General features: G+C 46.5%; 1 protein-coding gene across 1 annotated transcript in view; it reads right to left on the reverse strand.

The window, feature by feature from the left end:
• Positions 1-21,179, reverse strand: part of LOC137438406 (adhesion G protein-coupled receptor B3-like) — a 413,438-nt gene that overhangs the window by 89,403 nt on the left and 302,856 nt on the right. Inside the window, 2 exon segments of the mRNA XM_078767712.1 lie at positions 9,287-9,458; positions 13,588-13,627. Coding sequence (XP_078623838.1) covers positions 9,287-9,458; positions 13,588-13,627 — 212 coding nt within the window.

Below are 21,179 nucleotides of genomic sequence, written 5' to 3' on the forward strand. Positions count from 1 at the left end.
TAATCTAACCTTCCGCAATATTATAATCTCCTCCGGAGGTCTTGAGAACCGTACCCCTTGTGTCGTTGCCTTAATCCCAGCCGTTGTGTCCTTTTCCTTCATCGATTTAGCATAGCGCGATTCGGCCAACGTTCGAGTGTAATCGGGTAACTTGTGCGAACACGGCGGCCATTCCGCTCGGCCCAGCATAACATCTTAATAAGTCGTGTCCGTAACAATTGGTGTCGAGGAGTGGAATTCGGACCTGGGACTAAATTTATTAGGCCCAAATTTTGGAACACCAATTGTACCACTAGGGCAACAATTGGTGTTGGGAGGTAGAATTCGATCCGGAGCGCGTTTCCCGCGCTCGAAATTATAACGGCGAAATTTGATTTTGTTTTACGAAAATAAAAACCCGAATTTTGAAAGTCGCGCTATGGCGGATCAAGAAAGCTGGGTTCCGGTAGAGGAGAGTGAGGCAGGGTCGATCCAGGACCAAATTGAGGGACATGAGGGACAGGAGGAGAGCGAAGCAGTGAGGGCGGCAGGGTCGCAAAATAGCGTTGTCGCGCACGAGGTGGCCACGGCGTCCACGCCCACGACCGTAGTTGCGCCGCCGATGGATTTGAACCTTTTTTTTAATACAAATGAAGGCCCATATGGACAAGAATAATTAAGAAATGGAAAACAGAATGAGGAGGGCAATGTCAATGAGGGACGAAGCGAGGGCTCGGAGGAAGCAATTGGGGGTAATGGGAAACCAAATGGGGGTAATGAGGGACGAAGCGAGGGGTACCGGTGAGGGGTTAGACAACGGGATAAAAGAGGTAAAGAATGGGTTAACGGGGGTGGAAAACAGAATGGCTGCCCAGAAGAATCAGTTAGAGGGGGTGAAAATGGGTTAATGGGGTTAGAAAACAGTATGGAAGGCAAATTGAGGGACATGAGGGACCAAGCGGAAAGGGAAGTTAAACAAATGGAGCAGCGGATAGAGGGGGTCAGAATGGGGGTAGAGACCAAACTGGATGCTCACAGGGAGGAAATGGAGCAGATGATGGTGGCATCTGGGCAGGAGATGCAAGTGATGGGAGAGGAGATCAGAAGAGGTGTGAGTGAGGAGGTCGGAGGAGTGCGCGAGGAGGTGAGGCACTGTAAGGAGCACATAGAGAAGGAGGTGAGAAAGGGGACTGTAAAATTGCAAGGGGGTATAGAGGAGTTGACGCTGGGAGTAGAACAACTGACAGTGGGACAAAAGGAGTTGGGGGACCAGGTAAAGAAGAACACAGCGGTAATAGAGGGTTTAAAATCGACACAGAAGGAGATGAAAAAGGACGTAGGGGTAATTAAAAAAGAGTGTCAGACGGTACATGAGGACCTGACGAGGAAAATGAACAAAGTGGTAGAGGTGATGGAGGTTAAAGAGCGGGAGGTGCGGGAGCACATAGAAAAAAATAAAGTGGAGTTAGAGGAAGAACTTAAAGCGGCGCACGAGGAGATGAAGGAGGTGAAACAGAAATTAGAAGAAGTGGAAGAAGGGGTGAGCGAAATTAAGAAGCGACGGAGAGAGGATAAGAAAGAGATAAAAGAGGAGGTAAAATAATTGGTCCAAAGTCTGTGTTTGGATCGTGATGATGTGCTCATTAACCGGATGAGGGATTCGCAGGTGATGGAGGAGAAGCGAAGAGGAAGAGGACCCGGTGTAAGTGGTGACCAATATGGTCGTGCGTATGATGCGCCAGGTGATTTAAGAAGCTTGGGGGTCGAGATGGACCCGGGTGTTCGTGAGAGGCCGTTGGTGAAGTGTGCGACAGGTCTGGTGTGCGAAAAAGGAGGTGTGCGAGAAAGTCCGACTCTGGGGTGTGTGAGGAAAAAGTGCGTGCCAAGGGGTGAGGGTGCTGGCGAGAGTGAGTCGGTCGTAGCGCGTGTGCGAGGGAGCACATGGAAGCGCGGTGTGGTAAGTGTTACAGAGGGTGTGACGGGAGAGTGTGCGCAAGAGTGTGCGCGAGAAAGGTGTGTGACGGACAGGTGCATGGGGAAAGAGTGCGCTGTCAAAGGCAAGGAAGAATGCACGCCGGTGGTGAGTGTTACAGAGGGTGTAACGGGAGAGTGTGCGCGAGAAAGGTGTGTGACGGACAGGTGCATGAGGAAAGAGTGCGCTGTCAAGAGTAAGGGTGAGTGCGCTGTCAAGAATGGAGGTGAGAGTAGTGAGAGTGACAAGGAGAGTGAGTTGGTTGTGACAGGTGAGCGAGGTTGTACACCTGGGATGGAAGGATGCACACCTGGAATGGTAGAGCGTGAGTGGGAATGCACGCTGGAGTTGGTGGTGAGGCACGTGGTTGGGTGTGCGAATGAGAGCACACCTGTGATTGTCACAGAGGAGGTGACAGAGGAGGGGGCGCGAAGAGGTGTGTTGGTGAGGTGTGCGACCAACGAATGTGTGCCAAAGTGTTCGGTGGTCAGGTGTGTGACCAAGGCTGTGAGTGGAATGGGTGTACCTGGGTGTGTAAGGAATGGTACGAGGAGCATGGAAACGGCTGGATGTGTGAGCAAGGAACGGGCTGCGGGGTGTAAGCGTCCAGGTGAAGCATCGACGGTAACCGGTTTAGAGGTTAGAGCGACTTTTAGCCGAATCGGGCCCTCGGTGCGTGCTGGGCCTCGCTTTGAACGGCCGCGTCCGTGCTCCACTAGGCGGAGCGGGCAGCCCGATAGAAAGGGTCGTCATGGCGACCACTTTTTGTTGAGGCATTCCGGCAGGTCGAGATCGGGACATTGGATGGCTCCACGCCGAGATGGTGCGTGGGATCTCGGCCCGGGTAAGCCCCCGTCCCTGCACCGAATGCGGGACGTGTCCAGCCGCTGGCACAGAACAACCCGCATTCATGGCTTGGCTTTACGAAGCCGGGCTTTGGACAGGAATTGGCGCACCGAGAGGCATTAGTGAGTAGACTGGGTGATGAGGTTAGTGTTTTGTACCCAAAATTAGAAAAAAAGCAAAATTTGATGATTGGCAAGGGATTGGCAGTAGTGATTGGCAGATGATGGGCAGTGATTGGCAAATTTTTAATTTGTTGAAATTTGATGTGCAAAATTGGTAGTGAGCGATGGGCCCGGTGGGTAAGGCTGGCATCCCTGCCGCCCTTCCCATGTGGGGGCAAAGGAGCAATAGCTTATGGGGTGTATGGCAGTGAAAACTAGCCCGGGTGGGTTAGGTTATATTGATAGGGCCCTAGAAGATGACATTAGGTAACGTTAAGGTTAGTTAGTGACTGATACCTGTAGTGGGGACGCAGGTAGTTTAGTGTGGTTGATAATGACGAGGGAGCGCAATAGTTTAAAGGGACGACTGGGAAGCGCAAGTTTCAGAAGGGAGTAGTTAGCTGAGATGATGCCGTGTGTGTGAGAATTGAACAGGTGTGATTGCACAGGTGTGCAACTGGACAGGTGTGTGGAGCAGTGTGTGAGTAATGAGTGTTGTGGATCAGCGCGAATGCGCTTGGGGAGAGAAGGGTGCAGGTGGCACCAGGTGTGAGAGCACAGGTGTGCAGGTACAGGTGTGTGGAGAGAGTTGGAGTAAGTGGTACGGAGTGGTGTGCATGGTGCAAAGGTGTGGATGGGGGAAGAGTGGACCCCTTTCACGAGTACCCGGGGCGGGTAGTGTAAGTGTTAGGTAGAGGGTATAGGTAAATTGTGGGTGGATATTGGCATTTGTGGTGCGGTTGCAGAATGGTGTTGTGGATGGGTGCATTAGTGTTGTGGAAATGGCTGGGCGTGTAGCCTGTTAGTGTGTGTAGTTGGTTGGGCGCTCCACCACTGTGAGGTTGTCGGCCAGGTGAGGCCGCAGGTGGGCTCTGGGAGCCGGTAGTTGTGAGTGGGTGCCTGAGGATCCCGGGTGTGGATCGGGCAGCCCAGTGCCAGAGAGGGCACCGAGTGGGGAGAGCGCCAGAGGGCCTTCCCCAGGTAGTTAGGTTAGGGTAAGGAGCAGGTAAGCTCGGAGGCAACTGCAGTGGTGGAGGTGTGCAGGTGGGTAGACCCGCTGGGAGAGGTACACGCCACAGCCCAGAAATTGTGCGAGGGCACCGGGAGATGAATCGGGGGAGTGAGACCCCAAATTGAAAAGCACCACAGTTTGGTCAATGGGAATTGGTTTTTAGAACCCATAGTGTAAGAGGGCCAATGGTTTGGCAGGGGAAAGACCCCGGGTAATGTAAAGTTGTTAAAGTCATTTAGGAAATAGTTAGGATTGATGAGCCTGTCGCACCATACGCAGCCACTTACCTGTGGTGATGATGACTCCACACCTGTGTTTTCTTTGTTTTGTTGCAGGAAATGAGATTGCTGTGGATTGGTGAGATGCATCACGACGTGGATGAGACATTGGGGTGATTCCATCTCTCCCTCCTTAGGAGGGACTGATGATGAATTGGTAATGGCAAATTTTGATGTTCAGTTGGATATGGCAAATTTTGATGAGAGTTGAAAATGGCAAATTTGATTGGTTAGGAACGGGGAAGACAGTAGGGATGTTTGTTGATTTGTAAAGTAGATGTTTATGGGTAGTGTTGTGTTTTGTGGATACAGTAAGGGGTAAGGGAGGGGCCATGTAGGTTACCTGGTGGGGGGGGGGGGGCGTACGGTAGGAACGTACCTGTCTCACCTGGTTCCCATGTGCCCCCAGTGTGCATTACCTTGCATTGCGTGCACTTTTGCGCCCTTACCACCTTACTCACTTGTCTGCTTCTTTTGTCTCCCACCTCCGAGGATCTGGCTTTGGGGCAGAGAGAGAGGAGAGAGAGGTGCTGGCTCCGCAGTTGTGGGCCTGCACTTTCGCTGCTTGCTGCCTGGATCGATACACCATATGGACCGCAATTTTGGTGGCCACCCACAATGGACCGCAGTTCTTTTGCGGCCAAGCACCACCCGTGGATGGACCTATGGGTCAACGTGGCACCTATGCCATACAGGTGAACCACTTTTAGTTGGCCCCCCTGACACCACAATACAGAAATGGACGCGGTTGGCGCCTTTCTTTATTTTCTAAGGAAGCTAGAAGGCCAGGTGCTTCAAGAAGGCAAGACCAGCGGCAGAACATCGGCCGGCTGCGACACCACACCATGATTACTACACATTTTATTGGTGCACCGGATGGTGCTGACTGTACATGATGGGGTGGTGCTTTTGGTGCTTGGATGGGGTGCTCTGCACATTATTAAAGGCCGTAAGGCCACAGAGCACTCGTGGGTTGGTGTATCGATGCTGGCATGCGTGCTCTCTCTATGCATAACATCTGCATGTGTTCCTCCAAAAACAGGTCCTGGATCGTAGTGTAAATATCAGCGTAGTCTTGTAAATAATGCTCCCTACCGGCTGTATGTTTAGTTTGAGAATTCTTTCCGCGATTCGGTTATCCTGTGGGTGTGTTTCTGTGAGGAGAAGGGTGCAACGTCGCAGGGGGACATATTTACTCATTTGTGAATACCTGTAAAACTGTCGCACTCAGGGTAGAGTTAATAGTAGAGGGAACTACATCTGAGTGCCACACTAAAATAGGTAAAAATTTATCGGGTCGGGACGCCCCGAGGGTAGAGAAGGGTGCAATGTTGCGGATATGGGACTTGGCCTCCATATCCGCTTGTAAATATTCGCCTATTTCCCCAATACTCCCCAACTATCCCCAATCCCCCATTCCCTAGTCCCATTGTCTGTAAACAACACTCTGTAGAACCGACCTTCCCCTTCTTCCCCCATTAAATGTCGTGCCCAGGTCCACCGCATCTCACGTAGACAACTTTCGGACCTCTTGCTAGTTATTCTTAGTCTATGTCAGTTAAGGACTCGTTTCCATTAATTCTGACTCTTCGTTGCACCAGAATGTGATTGTATGGCACCAGTAGTGAGTTTAGGACCTCCCCATACCTCCTCCCATCTTCCCCATGAAACAACAACTACAACAACGGCGTGCGGGGAGTGTGCGTCCTCACACCGGCTTGGTTAGCCGCCATTGACCATGCGCTCCGACGGGGTTACCACGAAGGGGCTCACTGTCAGCTCCTCGTCAAGGGCGGAGCCGGTAACCCCCCCGCACCCAATAAGAAGGGCGGACCGATTCCATCTGGGGCGGAGCTAACTAGCCGAGGGCATGTCACTCCCCGCCGGATATACGCAGCCTACCGGACGTGACGTCAGATGCGCCCCGAGCTTGAAGAAGAACCAGACGCCACCTTCTTGCGCTGAGAGAGACCTCCCGCATCTCTGGACCGGACCGGGTCGATTCTGTCCCTGAGCCAAGAGTGCACCTTGTGCTGTCCATCGACTACCCGCCTTCCTTGCCATCAATCCCCGTGTGAGTCAGTCTTGTCCCGTTTATCTGTCGTCTGTCGGGGCTAAGATAAGACCGTGTTTAAGTGCCCACCTTTCTATGCTGTCTCTCTTGTCTTTGTAATCTAACCTTCCGCAATATTATAATCTCCTCCGGAGGTCTTGAGAACCGTACCCCTTGTGTCGTTGCCTTAATCCCAGCCGTTGTGTCCTTTTCCTTCATTGATTTAGCATAGCGCGATTCGGCCAACGTTCGAGTGTAATCGGGTAACTTGTGCGAACACGGCGGCCATTCCGCTCGGCCCAGCATAACATCTTAATAAGTCGTGTCCGTAACAATATATATACAGACTTGGCATTTAATAGGGAATATTTTTTTTGTGGGGGTGAACTTACTTTTCAAGATGACTTAGAACCAAAAGTTCATTGGAATTATGTTGAAATTATTCTAGATTTTGTTAATGTGACCTTTAAAAGAAACAAAAACCACATTTGACATTTCGAAGCAAATAAATTGATCCTTGAAAGTGATGTAAACTGATATCGAACTCAATTCATGGACAGTACAGTGTTAAACTTCTGTACGTTTTCCAGAAGTATCTCTATTTTGCACATTAGCCAAAAAAAATTCAACAAAAACAAAAGCTAAATTATGACTGGGATTACGGACAGTAAAATTACAGTTCAGTACTTCGTGTAACCCCCACGAGCATTCAGGAGAGCACGTACATGTCGAGGCATGCTGTTCACGAGATTTGCCAAGGTTTGGACAGGAATCGCTTGCCATGCAGTTACAATAGTCTGCTGCAATTCACGCACAGAGGTCGGCTGCTGGTCCAATTTGTCGATTTGATGTGTTAATTCTGCCCACAAGTTCTCTATCGGATTCATATTCGGGGACATGGCAGGCCACTCCATATGCTCTACACCATGGTCAGCAAGAAAGTGTTGGATCATGCGAGCACGATGAGGCCGTGCATTGCCATCTTGGAAGACGAAGTTTCCTCGAAAGGCTGCACGAGCAAATGGAAGCAATGTTTCTTCCAGAATGACCCTGTACTTGAACTGGTTCAGGTTTCCATTCAGAACAACCAGGTCAGTTTTGCCCCTGCACGAAAAGCAGCCCAAACGGTCACCCCACCACCTCCAGCTTGGACTCTTGGCACTATACAATCTTCGTTGTGGGCTTCATGCACTTGTCTGCGCACTCGGACGCGGCCATCTTGACGATAGACCAGAAATCTAGACTCGTCACTGAAGGTCACGTGATTCCAGTGTCCTGGCTGCCATTGACGGTGCTCTCTGGCCCACTGCAATCAGCGCTGGCTGTGTTGTCTGGTCAGGCGTGGCTTTCTCAGGGGACGCCTGGCACGATAGCCTGCTTGAACCAGTCGTTGGTTGACTAGCCTTCTGGATACAGGCACATTTGTCAGTTGCTGCCACTCAGCCCTATACTAAGCCGATTAGCTGACTTGGTACGGCCATTGCAGACTAACCGGTGCAGCTGGCGATCATCTCTCCTTGTGGTTCTGCGTGGACGTCCTGGCCTCGGTATTGGAGTAGGGACACCCCTCTGAGCATTTCGTTTCAGGATCTTTGACACCTGACCTTGAGTGATGCCATACTGCCGAGCAATAGCACGGTTTCATGCCAGAATTTCGTAAAGCCACCACTCCATGACAAACAGCATTGTTCAGTTGACGGACCATCTCCAGAGGAAGCGGCAAAAATGTTTGTAGACATGCAGCAGTTGTTTTCCACTAATACAGAACGCAACAACCCTTATATACCCGATTGTGAAGCCAATCGTCAAATGTACCTGTCCTTACATTTTGTCACGCCACCTGTGATATAATCCTGTTATTGACTTCTTGCTGCGAAAGGCAATCAGTGACATGGTTCTTTCAACAAAGACATCACCGAAGGGTAAAAGAAACTCACCAGATTGATATACCGAGTTCAGAAAGTAAACCCAAGTCAAGGAAAAAAAAAAAATTCCATATTAAATGCCAAGTCTGTATGTATGTATATATATATATATATATATATATATATATATACATACGCACGCACACACGCACGTGCACACACACACACACACACACACACACACGCACAGTGTCTATAGAAAGTCTACAACCCCTTTCAAATTTTTCACCTTTTGTTGCCTTATATCCTGGAATTAAAGTGCATTAAATTAGACTTTCTCCACCTATATTTACACATCGTAACCGACAACGTCCAAGTGAAAAACAAATTCAACAAATTTCACATATATATAATAAAAATACAAAACTCGAATAATCTTGGTTGCAGAAGTGTCTTGATGACGATATTGATATTGATGTCTAAAAAGCTGATATTGATGTGTTAAAAAAAATTTTCTTTATTTCCATTTTAGTTGTACAATTTCAACTTTACTGAGCGTTTTTCAAATTCCCTCTTGTTTGTTAGCCAGAGCACAGTGTCTCTGACAAAGCCAGAGCGCAGTGTCTTCCACCGGAGCACAGTATGCTACAGCAGCAAAGAGTATAGAAAGTAAAGTCAACGTCAAGGATGATGAATAAAGAAATTTAAATATTGTGGCCTAGCATTCATGCTGTGCCACATCCGTAGTACAACCTTTCCAGGTGTTGTTGCATGATGTTACAAACTACCCCCAAGAAAGTAAGCTGAATCCAGACTAGAAAGCTGAATAGTAAAAAGTTCCACATTTATATTGAACTATACAATGAAAGATAAGGAATTCGTTTTCTGACAGGGAGCCATGAACTTAAGCCAGGCATATATTTATTGTAACATAAAGGTAATTTATTTAAGTATAGTTTTGACATGGGAGTGGGCAGAGGGGAGGGATAGGTGCAGACAGGAGATTTATTGTAGCATGTCTAAAACTCAGGTGAGTAACAGCTCACGAGTCATGCGGTGGGATTAAACGAGTGAAAAACGATTTCAAAATCTTTGAGCAATTGTGAAAAGTGAAACTCACCTCCTTGCGTAGTACGCAGTGTACGATTACAATGACAATGCCTTGGAGCGAGTCGAAGATGGCAAATAGGATTTGGAAGAGGCCCGAGCGCTTGTCCGTGATGGCAAGCACGGCGGACATCCAGGTTAGGGCGAGAAGTGGGAGAACAACACAAGAACTCCACAGGGACGCCCTGAATACCCGCCAGAAAAGCATGGCAGAGGAGAAAAAAATATGCCTCGTTAATCTTCTTGTAATTACAGAAAAGCTTGTTCAAATTGCATGCACGTGTGATTTTTCAAAAATTAGTTGTGAGGCCTCCTTAGATTTGAAACTGCAAGTTTTGCATGCACAAAAAACGAGGGCACAATGTTATAAATGATCAGTAACTAAAGGCTGGCAGGATGAGTCCAACATACAAGGGGCACAGTCGCACCCCCAGCAAATGATGCAACCAACAGCGATGTTGTGCATTCAAAAGGAAAGGACACGAGGGAAGATAATGCAACAGAGTGTATGAGACTTAAACTTGGGGCCAAAGTGTCATGAGACAAGTGCTCAGAGAAGAACGTAATGCCACGATGAAATAAATGACCCGACCCGCTCCTCCTTCTTGGGAATGTGCCCAAGCCTCGTCCGGTTGCCTTGTGTCTGCCCGTTTGTCCACACGTCAGTGCAATGGAATGGTACAGCCAGTTCAACATATCGTCTCCACGCAACAGCCTGGGCCACCATGCATCGATACCCGTTTGCAATGCACCAGGATGGCAGTTTTTGTCAGTATCCGGTTCTGCAGGTGATTAAACCAGGGACACCACCTTCATGTGTAATTTGTCATGTGGGAAGAGCGAGGGAATCCTTTGGTTCTTATAATGCTTCACCTGCTGCAGCGTAGACACTGCCTTCAAATTGACCGATTCTCTGCTCCGACAAAATGTCGAGTGCCCGCAAGGTGGGAAAGGTCCTTTTTGCCCTCACAATTTGCAGTAAGATCATCACATTTACTTTGACCTCATACATTGTGGAAGACAATATTTCGTGGATGAGGTCAAGGAGCTTGTCTGAGAGCCTAAGAAGGTCGAAGAGTTGCCCATGCTTTGGTCGGAAGACAAAAAGAAAGACGAGCTGAAATCCAGTACATTAACTGGAAAATAATGGGCGACGTGGGGTTTCATTGGCGGGCAAAGCAGTACCGAGTTATAGATTATATATATATATTGGTATCTGTAATCTGGTTCTCCAACCTAATGAGCGAACGTCATGACGTCATCGCCATGCACGTCCGCCTTGCCTGCAAAGCTCCAGGGGAGCCATCTATCAGAGCGTCATTACGGATTATAAATTCAGATACTGTCACAAGTGCATGCAAAACTCACAGTTACCGACCTGGTTTCGCCCTTGTTGGGGCTTCATCAGGGCGACGCAGTGAGCCTTCCATACGCTTGTAACTCTGAAAACCTTTCGGTTTTTATATCAGTCACTATGCGACCTTCATATCATCAGTGGGGAACCGCCAGCAAGGTGTCCCATACAGCTGCTTTGCACCTTGCTGGGAGCGATAAGCACCGCCAAATCCCCATGCGGGGTGAAGGCTGAAGTCCACTTATTAACATTTAAAAATATTTTCTTAAAAGACACGTGAAGGATCCAGAGCAAAAGACTTCTCCACAAAATGGAGAAAATTGTAAAAAAAATTAAAAATTAAAAAACAAAATTAAAATTAAAAGAAAAATTTAAAACAAAATTAATATATATATACTGTAGTCTGTATATATATATATATATATATATATATGTGTATATATATATATATATATATATATATATATATATATATATCTCTGTCTATCTATATATATACAGACTTGGCATTTAATATGGAATATTTTTTTCTTCTTGACTTGGGTTTATTTTCTTAACTCAGTATATCAATCTGGTGAGTTTCTTTTACACTTTCGTGATTTATTTGTAAAAAGAACCATGTCACTGATTGTCTGTCGCAGCAAGAAGTCAACAACAGGATTATATCACAGGTGGCGTGGCAAAATGTACAGACAGGTGCATTTGATGATTGGCTTCACAGTCGGGTATACAAGGGTTGTGGCATTCTGTATTAGTGGAAAACAACTGCTGCACGTCTCCAAAAGTTATTGCCGCTTCCTCTGGAGATGGTCCGTCAACTCGACAATGCTGTTTGTCATGGAGTGGTGGCTTTACGAAATTACGGCATGAAACAGTGTGCTATTGCTCGGCAGTATGGCATCACTCAAGGTCAGGTGTCAAAGATCCTGAAACAAAATGCTCAGAGGGGTATCCCTACTCCAATACCGAGGCCAGGACGTCCCCGCAGAACCACAAGGAGGGATGATCGCCAGCTGCACCGGTTAGTCCGCAATGGCCGTACCAAGTCAGCTAATCGGCTAAGGGCTGAGTGGCAGCAACTGACAAATGTGCCTGTATCCAGAAGGCGAGTCAACCAACGACTGGTTCAAGCAGTCTATCGTGCCAGGCGTCCCCTGAGAAAGCCACGCCTGACCAGACAACACCGCCAGCGCCGATTGCAGTGGGCCAGAGAGCACCGTCAATGGCAGCCAGGACACTGGAATCACGTGATCTTCAGTGACGAGTCTAGATTTCTGGTCTATCGTCAAGATGGCCGCGTCCGAGTGCGCAGACAAGTGCATGAAGCCTACAACAAAGATTGTATAGTGCCAAGAGTCCAAGCTGGAGGTGGTGGGGTGACCGTTTGGGCTGCTTTTCATGCAGGGGGCAAAACTGACCTGGTTGTTCTGAATGGAAACCTGAACCATTTCAAGTACAGGGCCATTCTGGAAGAAACATTGCTTCCATTTGCTCATGCAGCCTTTCGAGGAAACTTTGTCTTCCAAGATGACGATGCACGGCCTCATCGTGCTCACATGATCCAACACTTTCTTGCTGACCGTGGTGTAGAGCATATGGAGTGGCCTGCCATGTCCCCGGATATGAATCCGATAGAGAACTTGTGGGCAGAATTAACGCGTCAAATCGACCACTTGGACCAGCAGCCGACCTCTGTGCGTGAATTGCAGCAGGCTATTGTCACTGCATGGCAAGCGATTCCTGTGCAAACCTTGGCAAATCTCGTGAACAGCATGCCTCGACGTGTACGTGCTCTCCTGAATGCTCGTGGGGGTTACACGAAGTAGTGAACTGTAATTTTACTGTCCGTAATCCGTCGTAATTTAACTTTTGTTTAAAAATTTTTTGGCTAATGTGCAAAATAAAGAGATACTTCTGGAAAACGTACAGAAGTTTAACACAGTACTGTCCATGAATTGAGTTCGATATCAGTTTACATCACTTTTGAAGGATCAATTTATTTGTTTCGAAATGTCAAATGTGGTTTTTGTTTCTTTTAAAGGTCACACTAACAAAATCTAGAATAATTTCAACATAATTCCAATGAACTTTTGGTTCTAAGACATCTTGAAAAGTAAGTTAATCCCCACAAAAAAATATTCCATATTAAATGCCAAGTCTGTATATATAAGAAAAAAAATAAATATATATATATATATATATATAACAAAAATATATATATATAAATATATATATATATATGACCATGGTAAGATCTCCCACCTTTAATTGAACAAACAATGACTCAATGTTTCCATTAACAACATGTGACAAAGCCACACGCCTCCGTTAATCTTCCTCAAGAGTGATAAAATCATCTCAACATCCCCTATATGCAAAGTGGGCGGGGTATATGCAAAGTGGGGTGGGCAAAGCTGGACAGCCAATGAAACCGTATTACACCGCTCTCGTGAACGGAGACGTTACTGACCAAATTAAAAATCAACCGCATATTAACGGCTCCTGTTTTGCTCTGGATCCTTCACGTGTCTTTTAAGAAAATATTTAAGAAATATTAAGAAAATATAAAGAAAATATTAAGAAAAATAGCCCAGAACACTACCTTGGGGAACTCCAGCCTGAACAGGAAGAGGAGATGAGAGAAACCCATTCAGGGCCACACGTTGACTACGACCAGAGAGGAAGTCCGCCAGCCATGCGTGGAGATTTCCATGGATACCAAAGGAGGAGAGTTTGGTGAGCAGAGCAAGGTGCCAGACCGTATCGAAGGCACGTGAAATGTCAAGGGAGACAGCTCTAATTTCCTGTTTGGCGTTGAGGACCTCCATCCATTGTTGAGAAAGCAGAAGCAGCATGTCCAGAGTAGAGTGACCTGGTCTGAAACCAAATTGATGATCAGAGATCAAGCCATTGGAGAAGAGGAAAGATTTCATATCTGAAGCAATGATGGATTCCATGACTTTGCTGATAATTGGGAGAAGGCTGATTGGTCTGTAGTTGCTGGGATCTGTTTTTGCACCTTTTTTGTGCAAAGTGGTGATGTTGGCTGATTTCAAAAAAGTGTTCTGGGCCCTGTGCTTTTTCTGGTCTTCATCAATGATCTCTCTGACTCTCTTGAAAATCCTCTCTATCTCTTTGCTGACGAATCTACTCTCTGTCGCTCCATTCCTCATCCCTCAGATCGGCAGTCTGCAGCCTCCTCACTCTCTGCAGACCTGGACAAAATCACAGACTGGGCAAACAAATGGAACATGTCTTTCAATCCTGATAAATCTCACACTCTTACGATGTCTCTCCGAAAAGACCGACTGGAAAACCCTCCCATCCACTTTCTGAATAATCCTCTCCAAGAAGTTCTGTCACTCAAGCTTTTGGGTCTCACTTTTTGCCATGATCTTTCCTGGGAAAACCACATTTCAAATCTGGCCTCCAAAGCCAGTCGCCGACTGGGCATCCTCCGTCGTGCGAAGTCCTTCCTTGGCACACCTGAGCTCCTCACCACATACAAGGCTTTCATCCGCAGCTCTATGGAATACTGCTCTCCCCTCTGAGCTGGTGCTCCTGCCTCACACTAGCCCGTCTTCACGCTGTTGAAACCAAAGCGTTCAGAATTATTGGAATCTCCACGCGATGAAGCTAACTCCAAGGGCCTTTCACTCACTCACCACAGGCAGGTTGGTGGTCTTTCCGTCTTCTACCGACTCCTCTCTGGCCTTGCCCCCCCAGCCCTCTCTGGGCTCTGTCCCCCAAATATTCCTACAGGTCGCACAAGATCTGCTTGCAACCCTCTTATGGTTAAACTGCCAAAATCAAGACTTTCTGCTCACCTTCACTCCTTCATTCCTCTTTTCTCCTGCCTCTGGAACAAACTCCCTCACTCTCTTCAATCCACTGCACCCTCCAGGTCTTTAAAACAGCTGTTCACCACCATCTCTTATCCTCCCCCATCCAAAACCTTGATCTTTTCTACCCCCGCTAATTTTGGTCCCCTTGTGTTTTATACCTCTCCCCCCCGCCCTCCCCCTCCCACGCCTCCTGCCCCCAAGCCCTCTCCCTCCCACACTTCTCCCTGCTCTCAAATGTTGTGGTTGTGTGCTTCCACTTCTCTCCCCATCTTGTCTTCCGCTCCCTCTTTTTGTGTGTTTTGTTTGTCTGGTTGATTTGTTTGTGAAATAAATGTTAGCTCTTTCACGAGCCTCGATTCAGTATACAAAAAAAAAAAAAAAAAAAAAAAAAAAACGGCTCAAAATAATCCTGTAAGCAATGCTGGATTATAACTCGTGTTTAGAAAATCAGGAACAATCATTACATTTAATTAAAAGTTAAACTTGCAAACAATTAAATTGTAAATTAAATTAAAACTGTAAATATATTAAAGCAAAAAATTTTAAGATAAAATAAAATTGCCATAATATCAAGATCATCACATGTGGCCCTATGCGGTAAAGGGGGAATGCAGGAAGGAGAGGGGTTCTAAGGGGGCGATAAAATGGGGGGGGTACCAGAGGGGGGGGGTGGAAGCGGAGGGGGGAGGGGTTTTGGGAGAGGGGTGGTTTGGAGGGAGGGGGGGGAAGGGGAGGGGGCAAATTGTCAGAATAAAAACCTTGTGTGACATATTATGTGGACTCGTTGTTCAAAGTACGGAATGCCTGCTTCGTTCACACAAGAGTGGGTCAAACGCTACCTGTAAGTCAACTACCTCTTGTGTGATCGAGGTAACAGTTTCTTCCGTGTGCCAAGCCTCCAAAACACGTCTTCTGTTTCTGTTGGGTGTGGAACCCAAAATATCAACCCTGTCCCATAAAGGTGTGTGGCCTTCCTTAAGGCCGTGTTTGGCAATAGCAGATCTGCCGGGATAATTACATTCAAATGCTTTTTGGTGTTCAGCAATACGTTGACCTCAGGTCCTCACGGTTTCACCCACATACTCAGCTCCACAACCACAGGGCACCACGTATACCACCCCCTGACCTATCCTTCCTCGGAAGCTTGTCCTTGACCCTCATAAGGGCTTGGCGAAGGGTGAAAACCGGTGTGAAACTCACCCTCACTCCTGCCGCTTTCAAAATTCTGCCGACCCTCTGTGAAACCCCTGGTACAAAAGGGAGAACACACAAACCCTTTGGTTGTTCTCTCGGTCTCAGCCTGTTGTGTGGGGAAGCCCTTATCGTTTTCCTGTTGGGTAGCAAGCTGTCAGGATAACCATATGCCCTTAACACATTTTGAAGATGGTCCACCTCACTCATCTTGTCTTCAAAGGTAGATGGTAAATCACGTGCTCTTTTTGAGAGGGTGTGCACCACCGATCTCTTGTGTTCCATTGGATGGCAAGAATTGAAATCAAGGTAGCGATCAGTGTGTGTAGGTTTTCTGTACACCGTTACCTTTAAGGCTCCTTTGGGATCCCTTGCTACGAGTGTATCCAGGAAGGGAAGGGCTCCATTTTTCTCCTCTTCAATGGTGAAATTAATGGAGGAAAAAGTTTTATTTATGGTCTCATGGATGATGCCCACGTCATCAGAATGACAGATGACAAATGTGTCATCACGTACTGGAACCAAACACGTGGTTGCACTGACAGGGCTGGAATGGTGCGTTCCTCCAAATCCTCCATCACCATGTTGGCAATCACAGCCGATACCGGGGAACCCATGGCGGTGCCATAAACCTGCTTGTAGTATACCTCATTAAATACAAAGTAGGTGGAAGAGAGGCAGGTAGAAAGCATGTCACAGACGTCCATCGCGCTTAAAGCTCCCGCAGTCTCTTTCCATCGATCATCTTCCATCAAACGCCGGTCTGCCACCTCAATCGCCAGGGCTATGGGCACGTTGGTAAATAGAGACACAACATCAAACGAAACCATGGTCTCGTGTGCCTCGATGGTGAGCCGCTTCACTCTTTCAGCAAATGCTGTGCTATTGTGCACGGTTCGTTCTGTTGTCCCCACCAAATGCTTCAAAATGTTTGCCAAAACATATTATATTATATATAATATGTATTAAATTATATTAAACATTTGGCACCTCTCAAAAAGAGCACGTTCAAAAAGAGCACGCACCGCTATGGGTTCCCCGGTATCGGCTGTGATTGCCAACATGGTGATGGAGGATTTGGAGGAACGCACCATTCCAGCCCTGTCAGTGCAACCACGTGTTTGGTTCCGGTACGTGGATGACACATTTGTCATCTGTCACTCTGATGAGGTGGGCATCATCCATGAGACCATAAATAAAACTTTTTCCTCCATTAATTTCACCAATGAAGAGGAGAAAAATGGAGCCCTTCCCTTCCTGGATACACTCGTCGCAAGGGATCCCAAAGGAGCCTTAAAGGTAACGGTGTACAGAAAACCTACACACACTGATCGCTACCTTGATTTCAATTCTTGCCATCCAATGGAACACAAAAGATCGGTGGTGCACACCCTCTCAAAAAGAGCACGTGATTTACCATCTACCTTTGAAGACAAGATGAGTGAGGTGGACCATCTTCAAAATGTGTTAAGGGCAAATGGTTATCCTGACAGCTTGCTACCCAACTGGAAAACGATAAGGGCTTCCCCACACAACAGGCCGAGACCGAGAGAACAACCAAAGGGTTTGTGTGTTCTCCCTTTTGTACCGGGGGTTTCACAGAGGGTCGGCAGAATTTTGAAATCGGCAGGAGTGAGGGTGAGTTTCACACCGGTTTTCACCCTTCGCCAAGCCCTTATGAGGGTCAAGGACAAGCTTCCGAGGAAGGATAGGTCAGGGGTGGTATACGTGGTGCCATGTGGTTGTGGAGCTGAGTATGTGGGTGAAACCGGGAGGACCTGAGGTCAACGTATTGCTGAACACGAAAAAGCATTTGAATGTAATTATCCCGGCAGATCTGCTATTGCCAAACACGGCCTTAAGGAAGGCCACACACCTTTATGGGACAGGGTTGATATTTTGGGTTCCACACCCAACAGAAACAGAAGACGTGTTTTGGAGGCTTGGCACACGGAAGAAACTGTTACCTCGATCACACAAGAGGTAGTTGACTTACCGGTAGCGTTTGACCCACTCTTGTGTAAACGAAGCAGGCATTCCGTACTTTGAACAACGAGTCCCACATATGTCACACAAGGTTTTTATTCGGACAATTTGCCCCCTCCCTCCAAAATCACCCCTCTCCCAAACCCCCCCCCCCCCCCTCCGCTTCCACTCTGGTCCCCCCCCCCATTTTATCCCCCCCATATAACCACCCTTCCCGCATTCCCCTTTACTGCATAGGGCCACATGTGATGATCTTGATATTATGGCAATTTTATTTTATCTTAAAATTTTTTGCTTTAATATATTTACAGTTTTAATTAAATTTACAATTTAATTGTTTACAAGTTTAACTTTTAATTAAATGTAATGATTGTTCCTGATTTTCTAAACACTTGAGTTATAATCCAGCATTGCTTACAGGATTATTTTGAGCCGTTAATATGCGGTTGATTTTTGAATTTGGTCAGTAACGTCTCCGTTCACGAGAGCGGTGTGATACGGTTTCATTGGCTGTCCAGCTTTGCCCACCCCACTTTGCATATACCCCGCCCACTTTGCATATAAGGGGATGTTGAGATGATTTTATCACTCTTGAGGAAGATTAACGGAGGCGTGTGGCTTCGCATGTTGTTAATCGAAACGTTGAGTCATTGTTTGTTCAATTAAAGGTTGGAAATCTTACCATGGAGTCATTTGGATTTACTCCCAACTGCAAATCTTTCCATATATATATATATATACATAGAAATGCCAAATATGAGTACAAAGACATCTTAAGGATCTTAAATGTCAATGTGGAGAAGCCTAACTCATTTGGCACAGCTATACGTATACACACTGCCAACGTTGGTTCAAGCTTACAATTCAGACGGGAAGAGAGAGTTGGCCTTGTGAATACTGACGACGTTCGGTAAACGTATGGTATTAGTCTGCCAAACGATGGACCAACTTTGGGAGGAGGTTTGTGATGGTATTTGGGAGGCCATTCAATATTTCAATGTTACTGCCATGTGAATGTTACTGCCATGTGAAAATTGTGTCTGTAATGTGAACACGAACTGCCAACGATGGATCAATGATCCAATAGGACGTCGGCCCAAAACGACGGTCACTTTTGGACCAACGTTTGTCAAACATAGCTGTGTCAGCTGGGAAATAAGTCACTTGCTAGGCTTATATTGTCTTGACTTTGTCCTTGGTTCAACAGGCGAGCAACTGTTGGAAGGCATGAAGGTTTAACACAGCTTGAAAAGAGAACTTGGGAATTAAGTCATAAATTTGCTTCCATGGCAGGAGTAGGAGTATACTTACTTGACACATTATCAGTTCATGTTTTATCATTTACAAGAGTACTTCTTTTGGAATATTCTTTACTATTGGGGTCACCCGTGGGAATCCCACGGGCATGGACGTGTGTGACATTTGGACATATGGAGTTGTGCAATGTGCACCTGCACATTCAGTTTTACAAAATGGTGACTGAGAATTTATCACATCCACAAATGATGTAATCGACACAATTTATTTACTTCTGATAACATGTGAATACATGTGCGTGCACATGGGAAATAAAGATTGAAATGTGTAATTACACCTCATGTAAAATGCGACTTCAAGAGCTCAAATCCTCTCCCTCCCCACCCCCATCCCTCCCACATCAAGCACACTGCACCGGTGAGTGGGTCACACATGGGGGAAAGTGGGTCACACACGGGGGAGAGTGGGTCACACACATGGAGGAGGGTGGTTCACACACATGGGGGAGAGTGTGTCACACACACGGGGGAGAGTGGGTCACACACATGGGGGAGAGTGGGTCATGCACACAGGGGAGAGTGGGTCACACACACGGGGGGGGGGGGGGGGGGGAGTGGGTCACACACACAGAATCACCTACGGAGAGTATTATATAGATTGTGTGCTGGTAAATAACAGAACGAAAACGAAGGTATTTATACTGGGTGTGTTGACTGCATCTCTTCTGTTTGGACAAAATATCAATAATAACACGAAAGAGCAATCAAAGATTGCAGACCCTCGCCAGGACGTCTATGAGTGGTTTTGTCCTTTGGGTCATTGGGGTCCTCAGGGTATTTTCGGTCCTTGTTTGGGTCTTTGGGGTTGTCTGGGTCTTTTGGGTCCTCTTGGTCTTTTTGCTTCTCTGGGTCTTTTGGGTCATCATGGTCTTTTGGGTTTTTTGGGTCCTTGGTGTCTTTGGGGTCCTTTGGGTATTCAGGGTCCATAGGGTATTTTGGGTCTTTTAGATTCTCGGGATCTTTTGGATCCTTTTGGGTCCTGAACAAATTCCAAATTCATGCTCCAATATATAAAGGGCACTGCATCAGTGGCACAGTTGCAACCCCAGCAAATGATGTAATCGACAGCCATGTTCTGCCTACTAAAGTAAAGGAAAGGACACTAGGGAAGATAAATCAACAGTTGTTGTTGTTGTTTTTTATGCAGTCTGTGGCTGCTGGTTGCATCATTTTTATGGAAGCGAATTTGTGCCGCTGATGCAGTGCTCCAATTACCAGTGAGCTGGTACTCAATTTGCTGACCTCGGAAGGATGACAGGCTGAGTCAACCCCCCTGGCGTTAATTCAACGATCAACCGGGATTCAAACTCAGGATCCTGGGATCCCAAGCAGGCACCCTAACCGCAAAGCCAACACCAGGCTTAAATCAACAGTGCATGAGTCTTAAACCTGGGGTCAAAGCATCATGAGATAAGTGCTCAAAGGAGAATGTAATGCCACGATGTCTTATGGGTCCTCTGGGTCTTTTGGGTCCTCGGGTTCTTTGTGGTCTTTAGGGTCTTCGTGGTTTTAATGAGTCTTAGGGTGTAATGGGGCTATGGTGTTTTAGGGGCGTTAGTCTTAGGGTCATAAAGGGTCATAAAAGATCTAATGTAATTAGTACACATTACATCCTGTGCGAACAAACAAACAGCCAAACGGATGCAAATGCAACGCCCTCTCCTCTGGTGAGGCTAATACCTCGAGGTGCCATTTTATAAGTGGGAAATTATGGCTAGGTACCAAGTCGCCCTGCTTTGATGCAACCCCACTTTGATCAGATACGTGACCTATGATATCTCATTATAAAACTGAATTCAGAATTTGATTTAAAAAATCTAATTTAAAAAATGTAAAAAAATTCCAGTTTCAAAATAATAATAAAAAATGGCTCCCAGACCATGTTACCTATGACATTTAAATTATCAAAATATAATTCCCAAAGACTTGTTGATCATTTGTGAGAAGTTTCACATTGACCTAGCAAGCAGTTCTGGAGAATAAAATTGTACTTGAGATTTATTCTTTAAATAATTCTAAAAATTTTATGGCTGCCAAACCATGCAACCGATCACGTTTAAATTTTAAACATATATTCCCTATGACAACTAGATCATACTGGTGAAGTTTCACATCGATTGATGAAGGAGTTAAAGAGAAATAATTTTCTTAAGATCTTCATTCAATCAAATATGGATGCCAGACTATGTGACCTATGAGGTTAAAATTTTCACC

The sequence above is a fragment of the Myxine glutinosa genome, chromosome 13 (genome assembly GCF_964187855.1).
Source record: "Myxine glutinosa chromosome 13, kmMyxGlut1.1, whole genome shotgun sequence".
NCBI lineage: Eukaryota > Metazoa > Chordata > Myxini > Myxiniformes > Myxinidae > Myxine > Myxine glutinosa.